Here is a 14,464-nt window from a genome sequence, read left to right as displayed (position 1 = left end):
TGGTGCCACCTGTCAAACTTGGCACGTTGAGATAAATTTGCCACAACATGTGTAGGAGTGCCAAAAATTCCAATTGACTAGGGAATAGCTATAATTAAAGTGCATGCCAATACCCACTTATGCTGGAGAGGTGTATCCAAGAGATACTACTGTGCCAAAAAAAGGAAAAAAAAGAAAAATACATGGATATGACACCTACAATGGCTAATTATAAACATATGGAAAATATTAGTTCCAGTGTAAATAACCCAGTGTACCCCTTTCCCTCCCTACTATCCGCCTATATACACCCCCTATCCCCTCTCCCGACCTCCCTACTAGTGGCTTAATGCCTTTTATATATTGTCTGCTGTGGCATAATCTCCGATAAGGACTCTCATATTTACCTACTGGCACATGATCGTTTTTCGGCATGAAAAAAACAACGTTTAAAAAAAATGTAATTTAACCACTTAAGGACCGCCTCCTGCACATATACGTCGGCAGAATGGCACGGCTGGGCACATGTACGTACAGGTACGTCCTGTACTAGTACCCAGCCGTGGGTCGCGCGCTCCCGCGACCCGGTCCGAAGCTCAGTGACCGGGCCCCGCGGACCCGATCGCCGCTGGAGTCCCGCGATCGGTCCCCGGAGCTGAAGAACGGGGAGAGCTGTGTGTAAACACGGCTTCCCCGTTCTTCACTGTGGCGTCTGCATCAATCGTGTCATCCCTGTTATAGGGGGACACAATCGATGACGTCAGACCTACAGCCACACCCCCCTACAGTTGTAAACACACTTCAGGTCTAACATAACCCCATCAGCGCCCCCTTGTGGTTAACTCCCAAACTGCAACTGTCATTTTCACAATAAACAATGCATTTTAAATGCATTTTTTTGCTGTGAAAATGACAATGGTCCCAAAAATGTGTCAAAATTGTCCGAAGTGTCCGCCATAATGTCGCAGTCACGAAAAAAATCGCTGATCGCCGCCTTTAGTAGTAAAAAAAATTATTTTTTATAAAAATGCAGTAAAACTATCCCCTATTTTGTAAAAGCTATAAATGTTGCGCAAACCAACCGATAAATGCTTATTGCGATTTTATTTACCAGAAATAGGTAGAAGAATACGTATCTGCCTAAACTGAGGAAAAACATTTTTTTTTATATATTTTTGGGGGGATATTTATTATAGCAAAAAGTAAAAAATATTGCATTTTTTTAAAAATTGTCGCTCTATTTTTGTTTATAGCGCAAAAAATAAAACCGCAGAGGTGATCAAATACCACCAAAAGAAAGCTCTATTTGTGGGGAAAAAAGGACGCCAATTTTGTTTGGGAGCCACGTCGCACGACCGCGCAATTGGCAGTTAAAGCGACGCAGTGCCGATTCGCAAAAAGGGGCAAGGTCGTTTAGCTGCATTTTGGTCCGGGTCTTAAGTGGTTAAAACGATCGTGTGTGGGCTTCACATCATTTTTCGGGTTCTGAAAAACGACAAAAAAAAAATTCGAACATGCTGCATTTTTTAACGACGTTTTAAACGATGTCGTTTTTGGGGTTGTAAAAAATGATCATGTGTGGGCTAAAACGGCGTAAAAAAAAACTGCGCATGCTCAGAAGCAAGTTATGAGACGGGAGCGCTCGTTCTGGTAAAACTACCGTTCGTAATGGAGTAAGCACATTCATCACGCTGTAACAGACTGAAAAGTGTGAATCGTCTTTTACTAATACGGAATCAGCTAAAGCAGCCCCAAGGATGGCGTCATTTTTAAATGACTGTGTGTGGGCAATGTCGTTTTAATGATGAAGGTGGAAAAAACTAAGTTTTTTCTAGAGGCTGAAAACATCATTTTTTTACATGCCGAAAATCGATCGTGTGTACGCGGCATAATGCCCCGTACACACGATTGGATTTTCCGCCGAAATTCCACTCAAACTTGGCTTGCCTACACACGGTCACACAAAAGTTCCGTCAAGTACAACACTACGACGAGCCGAGAAAATGAAGTTCAATGCTTCCGAGAATGCGCTGAATTGTTTCCGAGCATGCGTCGGAATTGCTACAGACGTTCGGAATTTCCAATTGGAACTTTTTTCATCTGAAAATTTGAGAACCAGCTCTCAAATTTTTGTTGGCGTAAATTCCGACAGAATAAGTCCGATGGAGCATACACACGGTCGGAATCTCCTATTAAAAGCTCACATCGGACTTTTCTTATCGGAAACTCCGACCATGTGTACGGCGCATTAGGCACATGACATCTAATTAAGCATTTCCTGACCAGGCCATTTTTTGTGATACTGCACTGCGTTTTTTTAACTGACAGTTGCGTGGTCGTGCGACGTTGTACCCACACAAATAGATCTTTCTTTTGGTGGTATTTGATCACCGCTGCGTTTTTTTTCTTTTGCGCTATATACAAAAAAATAGCAACAATTTTGAAAAGAAAAACTATATTTTTTTACTTTCGGCTATAAAACACCTCCAATAAAAAAAGTAAATCAAATTTCTAATTTAGGCCAACATGTATTCTGCAAAATATTTTTGGTAAAAAAATTCCAATAAGGGTATATTGATTAGTTTGCCAAAAGTTATAGCGTCTATAATCTATGGGATAAATTTTTTTTTTTTTTTTTATTGTTTTAACTAGTAATGGCGGCGATCAGCAATTTTTAGCGGGACTGAGACATTGTGGTGGACAAATCTGACGCTAAGTAACGCTTTTTGGGGACCAGTGACACCAATACAGTGATCAGTGCTAAAAAAAAATGCACTGTCACTGTACTAATGACACTGGCAGGGAAAGGGGTTAACATCAGGGGCGATCAAAGGGTTAAGTTGGCTCGTAGGGGTTGCTCTCTAACTGTGGGGGGAATGCTGTGACTGGAGGAAAAGAGAGATCCATTTTGTCTCCCGGGACCAGTGCGTTTCCCAGAAGACAGCGGGGGTGACGCGATTGGGCGCGACTCTCGCGGCAGTCTTTTCCCAGAAGTGGGTGCAAATACCTGTATTATATAGGTATCTGCACCCCCCTCCCCCCTGAAAGGTGCCAAATGTGACACCGGAGGGGGGAGGGTTCCGAAAAGCGGAGGTTCCCTTTTTGTGTGGACCTCCGCTTTAAAGCTGTTGTATACCCTCTCTGCCCACTTGCACCTACAGGTAAGCCTACATTAAGGCTTACCTGTAGGTGCTTGCAATATCTCATTAACCTACATGGTTAAGGAGATATTTGCAGAAAAGCAGGCACCGATGTCTACGGCACAGGCGCACTGAGCGCGGCAGCTCTTGAATGGGAGCCTGCCGGAAAGTGCCGGAAATGTGCGCATGCGCGGGGATCGTGCTGTTCCGCGCACATGCGCGGGAGTGACGTCATCGCCGCTCCGGCTAGTCACAGCGCCGGAGCAGAGATACCCGGAAGTCACTCATGGCGGCGACGGAAGACGTGTCTGACGCGGGGGCTTCGATCTAAGGTAAGCAATTGATAATGAGCTAGTATGCTAGTCATATTAGCCCATTATGCCTTTGCCTTGCAGGTTTTTAATTTATTTTTATTTGGGGTATACAACCGCTTTAAAGGGGCAATAAATACCAGGAGTACATTTTGTGCGGAGTTCAGGGGTGCCCTATGCACAGGGTGATGTTTCAGGGATGTGCTATGCAGAGTTCAGAGTTGCTACATACATAATGCAAAGTTTAGGGGTGCGCTGTGAACATACTGCAGAGTTCAGAGATGTTCTACATACATAATGCAGGGTTCAGGTATGTGCTACGTGCAAAGTTCAGGGGTACACTACGCACCAAGTGCAACGTTTAGGGGTTAGGGTTGCCACCTCATCCCTTTAAACCCGAACACATATTAATTACACAGGTTCTGTGGCTGATTAAGGTGGCAATTAAACTCACTTGGTGCCTTATCTGCATTAAATGTGCCTCAGAACCTGTGTAGTTCATATGTGTTCGGGGTTTAAAGGGATGAGGTGGCAACCCTATTAGGGGTGCGCTACGTACCTAGTGCAGGGTTGAGGAGTGAGCTATGCACAGTGTGCAGGGTCCAACTCTTTCACAGGGTGTCCACATCTCACTTGCACCCCTCCTCAGCTCTCACCTTTGCATCACTCTCCCCTTTCCCGCACTTTTTACACATCTTCCTCCACAGCCCTCAGAAGAAGGCTTCTGTGTTTACAAGTGAGCAGGAAGTGGAGGTCAAGAGCAGATTTACACCATGTTATGGATGAAACAAAGCCCTTGCTGGGAAGGACACATCAAATGGCTTTGCAGGCTTTGTGTTTGACACATTTGATTTAGTGGTTTCCTTTCGGGCATCTGAGGGAGGGGTTTTAGGGGGAAGGGGGTTAGGGGTATTCGAATAGCTTGGGTGAGGTAGTCGGAGGTGGGTGGGTGTTGGATGATATAGGTGGATAGTAGGGAGGGGAGGGAAGGAGGGGAAGGGGTACACCTGGTTATTTACACAGGAACTAATATTTTTTGTTTTCAATCATTTTTATTGAAAAAGAGTTTTACAAGTATAAGGTATAAATCACAATAGAATACAATAACATTGAGGTAATGTCAAGCCGTACATCTCCACAAACCTACAAAGATAAAAAAAATATGAAATCACATGTGGTAAACGAAAATCTAAAATGATCAGAGTCCATGGTTGTGGTAAGCCTAACCAGATAACAAAAATCTTACCACCATAGTACATTTCAAATTAAACGATATTTTTCATATGTTTATAATTATCAAAAAAAAAAAAGCATTTTTCTATTAACCATTGTAGATGTCCTATACAGTATGTGTTTTTCGGTACAAGTGCCTCTGGCTGCAATGGTAGGTTTTAGGTGGTCGGTAAAACCACGGATCAACCACCTGTTTTTACTACCCGTTTGCCTTCCATGTACATGAGTCCCAATAAATAAAATGGTCGCTCTGATGTTCTAAGATATCCAAAGTTAGCACCATAATCTACAATTTATTTGTTGGTGTCTTCGCAGGCGGAAGAGAAAACAAGATGCCTATCCTCATCTCCAAGATTTTCAAGGGATTGGCTGCGGACCTAACAGGTGCTCTTTATGTGGGTGACGCCATCTTGTCCGTTAATGGGGCAGACTTAAGCGAAGCCACCCATGATGATGCCGTGCAAGCTCTGAAGAAGACTGGCAAAGAGGTGGTGCTGGAAGGTAAGGCTCATGTTTTGGTCTTTTGCCCGGACAAGCCAAGGACAAGGCATTCTGACTAATGGGGATTTGTGATAGAGGAGGAGTGATAAGGAGAGGATGAACTCACTGGAATGACATGGAAAGGTGGTGACAACAGTCGGATATAGGACTGAAAGAATTGGTGCTGTAGGCTGTTTTGGTTGTAGCTTCTCTCTCCCCCACCGTTAGGTTAGGCCGGGGCCAGGAATTCTGATGATTCCCTCACAGCTGTTAAGAGGGACTTGCACATTCCTGGGATGCTGGGAGTGGAATGTGGGAGGCTTAGAACATGAACTGACAGTACGGCCTAGAGTAAGGAGAACAAATATTAAATCTGATGCCAATGTCTGTACAAGCTGTAAATATCGTCTGAAGATTATTTTTATTTAAAAAAACAACATATGTAAGGTGCAATCAGTTATAGTAACCCATTCACTGAAGTCATAGGAGTTATAGGTGAGTTCTGGCTTTCACGGGATTTACATTTCACTTTTGCTGTCTGACTTATTCTAGGCAACAAGTGAAGTTAGACAGTCAGTTACTCACACGGTCCTACATACCTCAGCTTAGCTAAAATCAGAAAGTACCCTCAGTTTACCTTAACCCCTTGCCACTGCCCATGGGTGTTAGTGCCGGGAGGCGAAGTCGGCATCCCAATGGCTTAGTTCAGATGGGTGTTGACACCTGTTCTGCATGCAGGCCGCGTTTGTTATTGTGCCTGCACCCACCCCAGGCTCCACTAAGGCAACCTGTAGAGGTGGATGCAGAGGTGTTAGTGACGGGAGGCGAAGTCGGCATCCCAATGGCTTAGTTCAGATGGGTGTTGACACCTGTTCTGCGTGCACGCCGCGTTTGTTATTGTGCCTGCACCCACCCCAGGCTCCACTAAGGCAACCTGTAGAGGTGGATGCAGAGACTGGAAAGACCTAGCCAGACATAGCTGCATGTCCCCACAAGCATATCTTCGTCTCCCTCCTATGAGCGACACAGCACAGTCACTGGTGTGTTATAAGGCAAGATTTTCTTGGAAACTGCAAAAGGCGGCATTCACAAGATGCTGGATAGCCAAGTCACCTTTTTTCCCCCCCTTTTTTTTATCTCTTCTTTTCAGGGTCACAGGCCCAAAGTGGGGAGGGAGCTTTGACAGATAGGCTGTATGAGGCCAGAATGGAGAGGGAGTTCTGTCAGGTAGGCATTATGGGGTCCAGAGTGTGGTGGGAGCTCTGTCAGGTAGGCTGTATGGGTCCCAGAATGGGGAGGAAGCTCTGTCAGGTAGGCTGTATGGGGCCCAGAGTGGGGTGGGAGCTCTGCCATTTAGACTGTATGGGGCCCAGTGTATGTGTGGGTTGCGGCTTTTTCAGGTAGGCTGTGTGGGGCCCGGAGTGGAGAGGAAGTTCTGTCAGATAGGCTGTATGGGGCCAGGAGTGAGGTGGGAGCTCTGTCAGGTAGGATGTGTGGGGCACGGAGGGAGCTCTGTCATGTAGGCTGTATGGGGCCTGGACTAGAGAGGGAGCTCTGTCAGGTAGGATGTATGGGGCCCAAAGTGGGGGGGGGCTCTGTCAGGTTGGCTGTATGGGGCACAGAGTGGGGGGGAGCTATGTCAGGTAGGCTGTATTGGGCCTGGAGGGGGGTGGGAGCTCTGTCAGGTAGGATATAGGGGGCATGGAGTTGGGTGGGAGCTCTGTCAGGTAGGATATAGGGGGCATGGAGTTGGGTGGGAGCTCTGTCAGGTAGGATGTATGGAGTCCAGAGTGGGGGGGGGGGGCTCTGTCAGGTTGGCTCTATGGGGCCTGGACTGGGGTGGGAGCTATGTCATGTAGGCTGTATGAGGTCCGGAGTGGAGCGGGGGTTCTGTCAGGTAGGATGTATGGAGCCCGGAGTGGGAGCTCTGTCAGGTAGGATGTATGGGGCATGGAGATGGAGTTGGGTGGGAGCTCTAACATGTAGGATGTATGGGGTCCGGAGTGGGGTGGGAGCTCTGTCAGGTTGGCTCTATGGGGCCTAGACTGGGGTGGGAGCTATGTCCTGTAGGCTGTATGGGGCCTGAACTGGGGTGGGGGCTATGTCATGTAGGCTGTATGGGGTCTGGAGTGGAGCTGGGGCTCTGTCAGGTAGGCTGTATGGAGTCCGGAGTTGGGTGGGAGCTCTGTCAGGTAGGATGTATGGGGCCTGGAATGGTGAGGAAGCTCTGTCAGGTAGGATGTATGGGGCACGGAGTGGGGTGGGATCTCTGTTAGGATGTATGGGGCATGGAGTTGGGTGGGAGCTCTGTCAGATAGGATGTAGGGGGCATGGAGTTGGGTGGGAGCTCTGTCATGTAGGCTGTATGGGGCATGGAGTTGGGTGGGAGCTCTGTCAGGTAGGCTGTATGGGGCCTGCACTGGGGCGGGAGCTCTGTCAGGTAGGATTTAGTGGGCACAAAGTGGGGCGGGAGCTCTGTCAGGTAGGATGTAGTGGGCACGGAGTGGGGCAGGAGCTCTGTCAGGTAGGATGTAGGGGGCACGGAGTGGGTCAGGAGCTCTGTCAGGTAGGATGTGTGGGGCATGGAGTGGGTGGGAGCTCTGTCATGTAGGCTGTATGGGGCCTGCACTGGGGCGGGAGCTCTGTCAGGTAGGATGTAGGGGGCACGGAGTGGGGCGGGAGCTCTGTCATGTAGGCTGTATGGGGCATGGACTGGGGCGGGAGCTCTGTCAAGTAGGATGTAGGGGGCACGGAGTGGGATGGGAACTCTGTCTGGTAGGATGTAGGGGGCACGGAGTGGGATGGGAAATCTGTCCGGTAGGATGTAGGGGGCACAGAGTGGGGCGGGAGCTCTGTCAGGTAGGATGTATGGGGCACGGAGTGGGGTGGGAGCTCTGTCAGGTAGGATGTAGGGGGCATGGAGTGGGGTGGGAGCTCTGTCAGGTAGGATGTATGGGGCACGGAGTGGGGCGGGAGCTCTGTTAGGTTGGCTCTATGGGGCCTGGGCTGGGTTGGAGCTCTGTCATGTAGGATGTAGTGGGCACCGAGTGGGGCAGGAGCTCTGTCAGGTAGGATGTATGGGGCACGGAGTGGGGCGGGAGCTCTGTTAGGTTGGCTCTATGGGGCCTGGACTGGGTTGGAGCTCTGTCAGGTAGGATGTATGGGGTCCGGAGTGGGGCAGGAGCTCTGTCAGGTAGGATGTATGGGGTCCGGAGTGGGGCAGGAGCTCTGTCAGGTAGGATGTATGGGGTCCGGAGTGGAGCGGGGGCCCTGTCAGGTAGGATGTATAGGGTCCGGAATGGGGCAGGAGCTCTGTCAGGTAGGATGTTTGGGGTCCGGAGTGGAGTGGGGGCCCTGTCAGGTAGGATGTATGGGGTCTGGAGTGGGGCGGGAGCTCCGTCAGGTAGGATGTATGGGGCACGGAGTGGGGTGGGAGCTCTGTCAGGTAGGATGTATGGGGCACGGAGTGGGGCGGGAGCTCTGTTAGGTTGGCTCTATGGGGCCTGGACTGGGTTGGAGCTCTATCATGTAGGCTGTATGGGGTCCGGAGTGGGGCAGGAGCTCTGTCAGGTAGGATGTATGGGGTCCGGAGTGGGGCAGGAGCTCTGTCAGGTAGGCTGTACAAATCACTATACATCTTGTAATGAACATGGGACTTTTGGTATTTTCACATGAGCATGGACCAGGGGATTTTGTGTTCAGGGGGAAAGGTCAGCTTTATGGTGACATGAGTCGTGCACCAGCAGCCCTCCCTCATTTATCTCCGAGGTGCAGACAGTGCAGGTAATGGGAGTTCATCGCGCAGTCAGCGCTTACGACAGCCATTACTGCACTTACTTTTAATCAGGAAATGTCAATTACATCTAATCGATGGGGAAGAGCTGAAGCGTGCTGTTGTGTGCTGGCTATAATACCTCATCCTGACAGGCATATAGGACAGATTTTTTGTTTGATCTGAAGGATTATTCATATTGCTGAGTTCCTTCTCTGCATGTCATTATCAGGAGGGAGCTGTAAGGCTGAAAAAAGTGGTGCGAAAAATGTGAACTATGCAGCAAAAACTAAAATGAGTATGCAAGATTTTGTAGTTGTTCCTTGCAACTTCTCTCTATTGGAAATAATTGGGTTGATTTACTAAAGGAGCAGTGTGTTCATTTTACAAAGTGAATTAGCTTAGTGGATGGGATGATTGGATGCAGCTGCTTTTCAGTTTTTTCAATCAAAGGATGTCGGGTGGGAGGGAGCCAACAGGGTGACCCGCTAAGCAAATTTCCCAATGAACTAGCCGAAATTCGCTCGGTGTATGGCCTGCTTAACTGCTTCTTGCCCAGGCCATTACAAAAGGACGCCTGATCGGGAGCCTAATGTTTTGGGTGGAAGTGATATGACGTCCTTCGTAAAATGCGGCGAAGCACAGGTCGCAGGGGCTGCGCTTGAGCGCCATCTGTCATCCGCTGTACTGACCCGCTGCCAGTACCATGTGATCACTGTGACCAATCGCAGCAGATCACATGACAAATGTCAACAATAAATGGCTTTGGTTCATGCCATTCATTGTGTACTATTGTACTGATCTCTATGATTGGTCACAGTAATCACACAGTACAGACAGATACCCGATCACAGCCCATATGTACAATGTGAATAGCTGTGGCCAATCGCAGCTAATCACAGCAATACACACTGAATGAATCGATTTCATTCAGTAAAAATGCTTGTTTATTACAGTGAAATTCACCGCTATAAGTAAATAGTTTGTTAAAAAAAATAATCCCGATCACCTTTTCAGAGTTGTTTAGTGTTACTTTGGTTACACTGTATTGCTGTGGTCACAGTATGTAATAAAAAATTTAAAAAATAAATAACATAAAGAAAGTTGTAGGGCACTAGTGACAGTATGTAAACAATAAAACAATTGTGACAAAAAAAATTACAACATTAAAAATCTCACCAAGCCTCTTACTAAATACCTTGGACTGTCTACTTTCCGAAAAGGGGGTCGTTTGGGGGATATTTGTACTGTCCTGACATTTCGGGGCCTCAATAAATTTGCAGGGAGAGGAAGCAGCCAGAACTATGGGCCAGATTCACAAATGAGATACGACGGCGTATCTACTGATACGCCGTCGTATCTCTGTTTCTATCTATGCGACTGATTCATAGAATCAGTTACGCATAGATAGCCATAAGATCCGACAGGTGTAATTGTTTGCAATACCGCGGCCGCCGCTGGGGGGAGTTTGCGTCGTAAACCAGCGTCGGGTATGCAAATTAGGAGTTACGGCGATCCCCGACGGTTTTTCGAGTTCGCTACGTCGCCGCTAGTCTAGTTTCCCGTCGCAAAGTTAGTAGTTTTTTTGGTGCCTTAACTTTACACAGCAATCGTATTGCTGTGTAAAGTATGGCCGTCGTTCCCGCGTTGAAATTTAAAAAATAACGTCGTTTACGTAAGCCGTCTGGGAATACGGAATTACGCTACACGCGTCGGCGTTCAAAAAAATGACGTCACTTCGCGCAAAGCACGGCGGGAGTTCGGAAACGGAGCATGCGCGGTAGGTCCGGCGCGGGAGCGCGCCTAATTTAAATGGCACACGCCCATTTGAATTGGCCCGCCTTGCGCCGGAGGCCGCCGGCGTAGGTTTTCATCGCAAGTGCTTGGTGAATCAGGCACTTGCGATGAAAAATTGCGGCGGTGTAACGTATCTAGGATACGTTACGCCGCCGCGATTCTACGTGAATCTGGCCCTCTGTTCACAGTACAAAGAGTTCTGTGTCTTTGTAAACACAGAACTCTGTGTGTCATTGGCCACAGCTGATCAGGTGACTTCAGCCAAAATAATTGGCTGAAATCAGCTGCAAAACTCATGCTGTGTCCAATCACAGCACCGGTCGGCAAGAGGTGGTGCATGCATGCCCCAAACCCGGTAGCAAGCTGGCCAGGTACAGCTACATGTTCCTGTCTGCCTGTGCCACCTGCCCCCAGGTAATAAAAAAACGGAAAACAAATGTAGCCATCACATTTTTATATTGGTAAACTGGGTTCAATACAACTTAAAATAGATGGCTTAGGTAAGTCCTCACCTTGTATATAACAGTATACAGGGAGTGCAGAATTATTAGGCAAGTTGTATTTTTGAGGATTCATTTTATTATTGAACAACAACCATGTTCTCAATGAACCCAAAAAACTCATTAATATCAAAGCTGGATATTTTTGGAAGTAGTTTTTAGTTTGTTTTTAGTGTTAGCTATTTTAGGGGGATATCTGTGTGTGCAGGTTATTATTACTGTGCATAATTATTAGGCAACTTAACAAAAAAAAATATATACCCATTTCAATTATTTATTTTTACCAGTGAAACCAATATAACATCTCAACATTCACAAATATACATTTCTGACATTCAAAAACAAAACAAAAACAAATCAGTGACCAATATAGCCACCTTTCTTTGCAAGGACACTCAAAAGCCTGCCATGCATGGATTCTGTCAGTGTTTTGATCTGTTCACCATCAACATTGCGTGCAGCAGCAACCACAGCCTCCCAGACACTGTTCAGAGAGGTGTACTGTTTTCCCTCCTTGTAAATCTCACATTTGATGATGGACCACAGGTTCTCAATGGGGTTCAGATCAGGTGAACAAGGAGGCCATGTCATTAGTTTTTCTTCTTTTATACCCTTTCTTGCCAGCCACGCTGTGGAGTACTTGGACGCGTGTGATGGAGCATTGTCCTGCATGAAAATCATGTTTTTCTTGAAGGATGCAGACTTCTTCCTGTACCACTGCTTGAAGAAGGTGTCTTCCAGAAACTGGCAGTAGGACTGGGAGTTGAGCTTGACTCCATCCTCAACCCGAAAATGCCCCACAAGCTCATCTTTGATGATACCAGCCCAAACCAGTACTCCACCTCCACCTTGCTGGCGTCTGAGTCGGACTGGAGCTCTCTGCCCTTTACCATTCCAGCCACGGGCCCATCCATCTGGCCCATCAAGACTCACTCTCATTTCATCAGTCCATAAAACCTTAGAAAAATCAGTCTTGAGATATTTCTTGGCCCAGTCTTGACGTTTCAGCTTGTGTGTCTTGTTCAGTGGTCGTCATCTTTCAGCCTTTCTTACCTTGGCCATGTCTCTGAGTATTGCACACCTTGTGCTTTTGGGCACTCCAGTGATGTTGCAGCTCTGAAATATGGCCAAACTGGTGGCAAGTGGCATCTTGGCAGCTGCACGCTTGACTTTTCTCAGTTCATGGGCAGTTATTTTGCGCCTTGGTTTTTCCACACGCTTCTTGCGACCCTGTTGACTATTTTGAATGAAACGCTTGATTGTTCGATGATCACGCTTCAGAAGCTTTGCAATTTTAAGAGTGCTGCATCCCTCTGCAAGATATCTCACTATTTTTGACTTTTCTGAGCCTGTCAAGTCCTTCTTTTGACCCATTTTGCCAAAGGAAAGGAAGTTGCCTAATAATTATGCACACCTGATATAGGGTGTTGATGTCATTAGACCACACCCCTTCTCATTACAGAGATGCACATCACCTAATATGCTTAATTGGTAGTAGGCTTTCGAGCCTATACAGCTTGGAGTAAGACAACATGCATAAAGAGGATGATGTGGTCAAAATACTCATTTGCCTAATAATTCTGCACTCCCTGTATAACAGTTAGTAAATTGCACAGCATTTGCAACATGTGTGGCCAGCTTACCCGCTTCCGGACTGCCCCACGTACATTTACTGCAGCAAGGCGGCGCTGCAGCACAAAATCCTGTACCTGTATGTGCTTTCATTCGCCGGGTCTGAGGCGCGCGTGCCCCTGACCCACTCCTGCTGTGATTGAACCAATCAGCGGGTCAAGCGGAGCCATTAAACGTTCCCAAGGCAGACAGAACCGGGGTCTGCCTATGTAAACAAGGCAGATCTCCGTTCTGTCAGAGGGGAAGAGGGAGATCTTGTGTTTCTGCTAAGCAGGAACACAGATCTGTCTTCCCCCAGTTAAAGCATCCCCTGCCACAGTTAGCAAGCATTCTCAGAGAACACGTTTAACCCTTCGATCGCCCCTGATGTTAACCCCTTTCCTGCCAGTGTCATTAGTACAGTGACAGTGCATTTTTTTAATCACTGATCACTGTATTGGTGCCACTGCAGTCCTGCTTAAAATCACTGATCGCCACTATTACTAGTAAAAAAAATCCATAATTATATCCCATTGTTTGTAGACGCTAATAGGCCTAAATTGATGAAGACATTTTTATTTTTTATTATTTTTGGGCGTGTTTTATAGCAGAAAGTAAAAAATATTGGGGTAGATTCACAAAGAAGATACACCGTCGTATCTCTGAGTGTGCGGGGTCGTATCTATGCGCCTGATTCATAGAATCAGTTACGCATAGATTTCCCTAAGATCTGACCGGCGTAAGTGTCTTACACCGTCGTATCTTAGGCTGCATATTTACGCTGGCCGCTAGGTGGCGCTTCCGTATATTTACACAAGGAATATGCAAATGAGCTAGATACGCCGATTCAGAAACGTACGTCCGGTCGGCGCATTTTTTTACGTCGTTTACGTTAGGCTTTTTTCGGCGTATAGTTACCCCTGCTATATGAGGCGTATCCTATGTTAAGTATGGCCGTCGTTCCCGCATCGAGTTTTGAAAATTTTACGTCGTTTGCGTAAGTCGTTCGTGAATAGGGCTGGACGTAATTTACGTTCACGTCGAAAGCAATGGCGATTTGCGGCAGAATTTCGAGCATGCGCACTGTGATTTTTTTCACGAACGGCGCATGCGCCGTTCGTAAAAATAAATTCAAATTCGCGGGATCACAGTTAATATACATAAAACACGCCCACATTATCCACATTTGAATTAGGTGGGCTTACGCCGACACAGATACGTTACGCCGCCGTAACTAAGGGCGCAGGTTGTTTCTGAATACAGAACTTGCGCCCTAAATTACAGCGGCGTAACGTATCTGAGATACGTTACGCCGGGCGGATAGATAGACCATTCTATCTGAATCTAGCACATTGTTTTCTTTACAAAATTGTTCGTTTTTTTGTTTATAGTGCAAAAAATAAAAACCTCAGAGGTGATGAAATTACCACCAAAAGAATGCTCTATTTGTGAGGAGAAAAAAAAAAGATCAATTTTATTTGGGTACAGCGTCTCACGAGCGCGCAATTGTCAGTTAAAATAACACAGTGCCGTATTGCAAATGAAACCTTTCGGAGGTTAAAAGAGATTGCGCAAAGATTGTATGTGGCAAGTTTTGAAAGAGATTGTACAGAGGATGTAGAATCAGATTAAAAGGTGACC

General features: G+C 46.9%; 1 protein-coding gene across 1 annotated transcript in view; it reads left to right on the top strand.

The window, feature by feature from the left end:
- Positions 1 to 14,464, top strand: part of LOC120918642 (alpha-1-syntrophin-like) — an 89,016-nt gene that overhangs the window by 39,443 nt on the left and 35,109 nt on the right. Inside the window, exon 2 of the mRNA XM_040330331.1 lies at positions 4,979 to 5,164. Within this exon, the coding sequence (XP_040186265.1) occupies positions 4,979 to 5,164 (186 nt within the window). The remainder of the gene's footprint in view (positions 1 to 4,978; positions 5,165 to 14,464) is intronic.

This window comes from Rana temporaria, chromosome 12, assembly GCF_905171775.1.
Source record: "Rana temporaria chromosome 12, aRanTem1.1, whole genome shotgun sequence".
Lineage (NCBI taxonomy): Eukaryota > Metazoa > Chordata > Amphibia > Anura > Ranidae > Rana > Rana temporaria.
The sequence above is the reverse complement of the archived record's forward strand: the minus strand, read 5'-3'. Positions and strand labels throughout refer to the sequence as shown.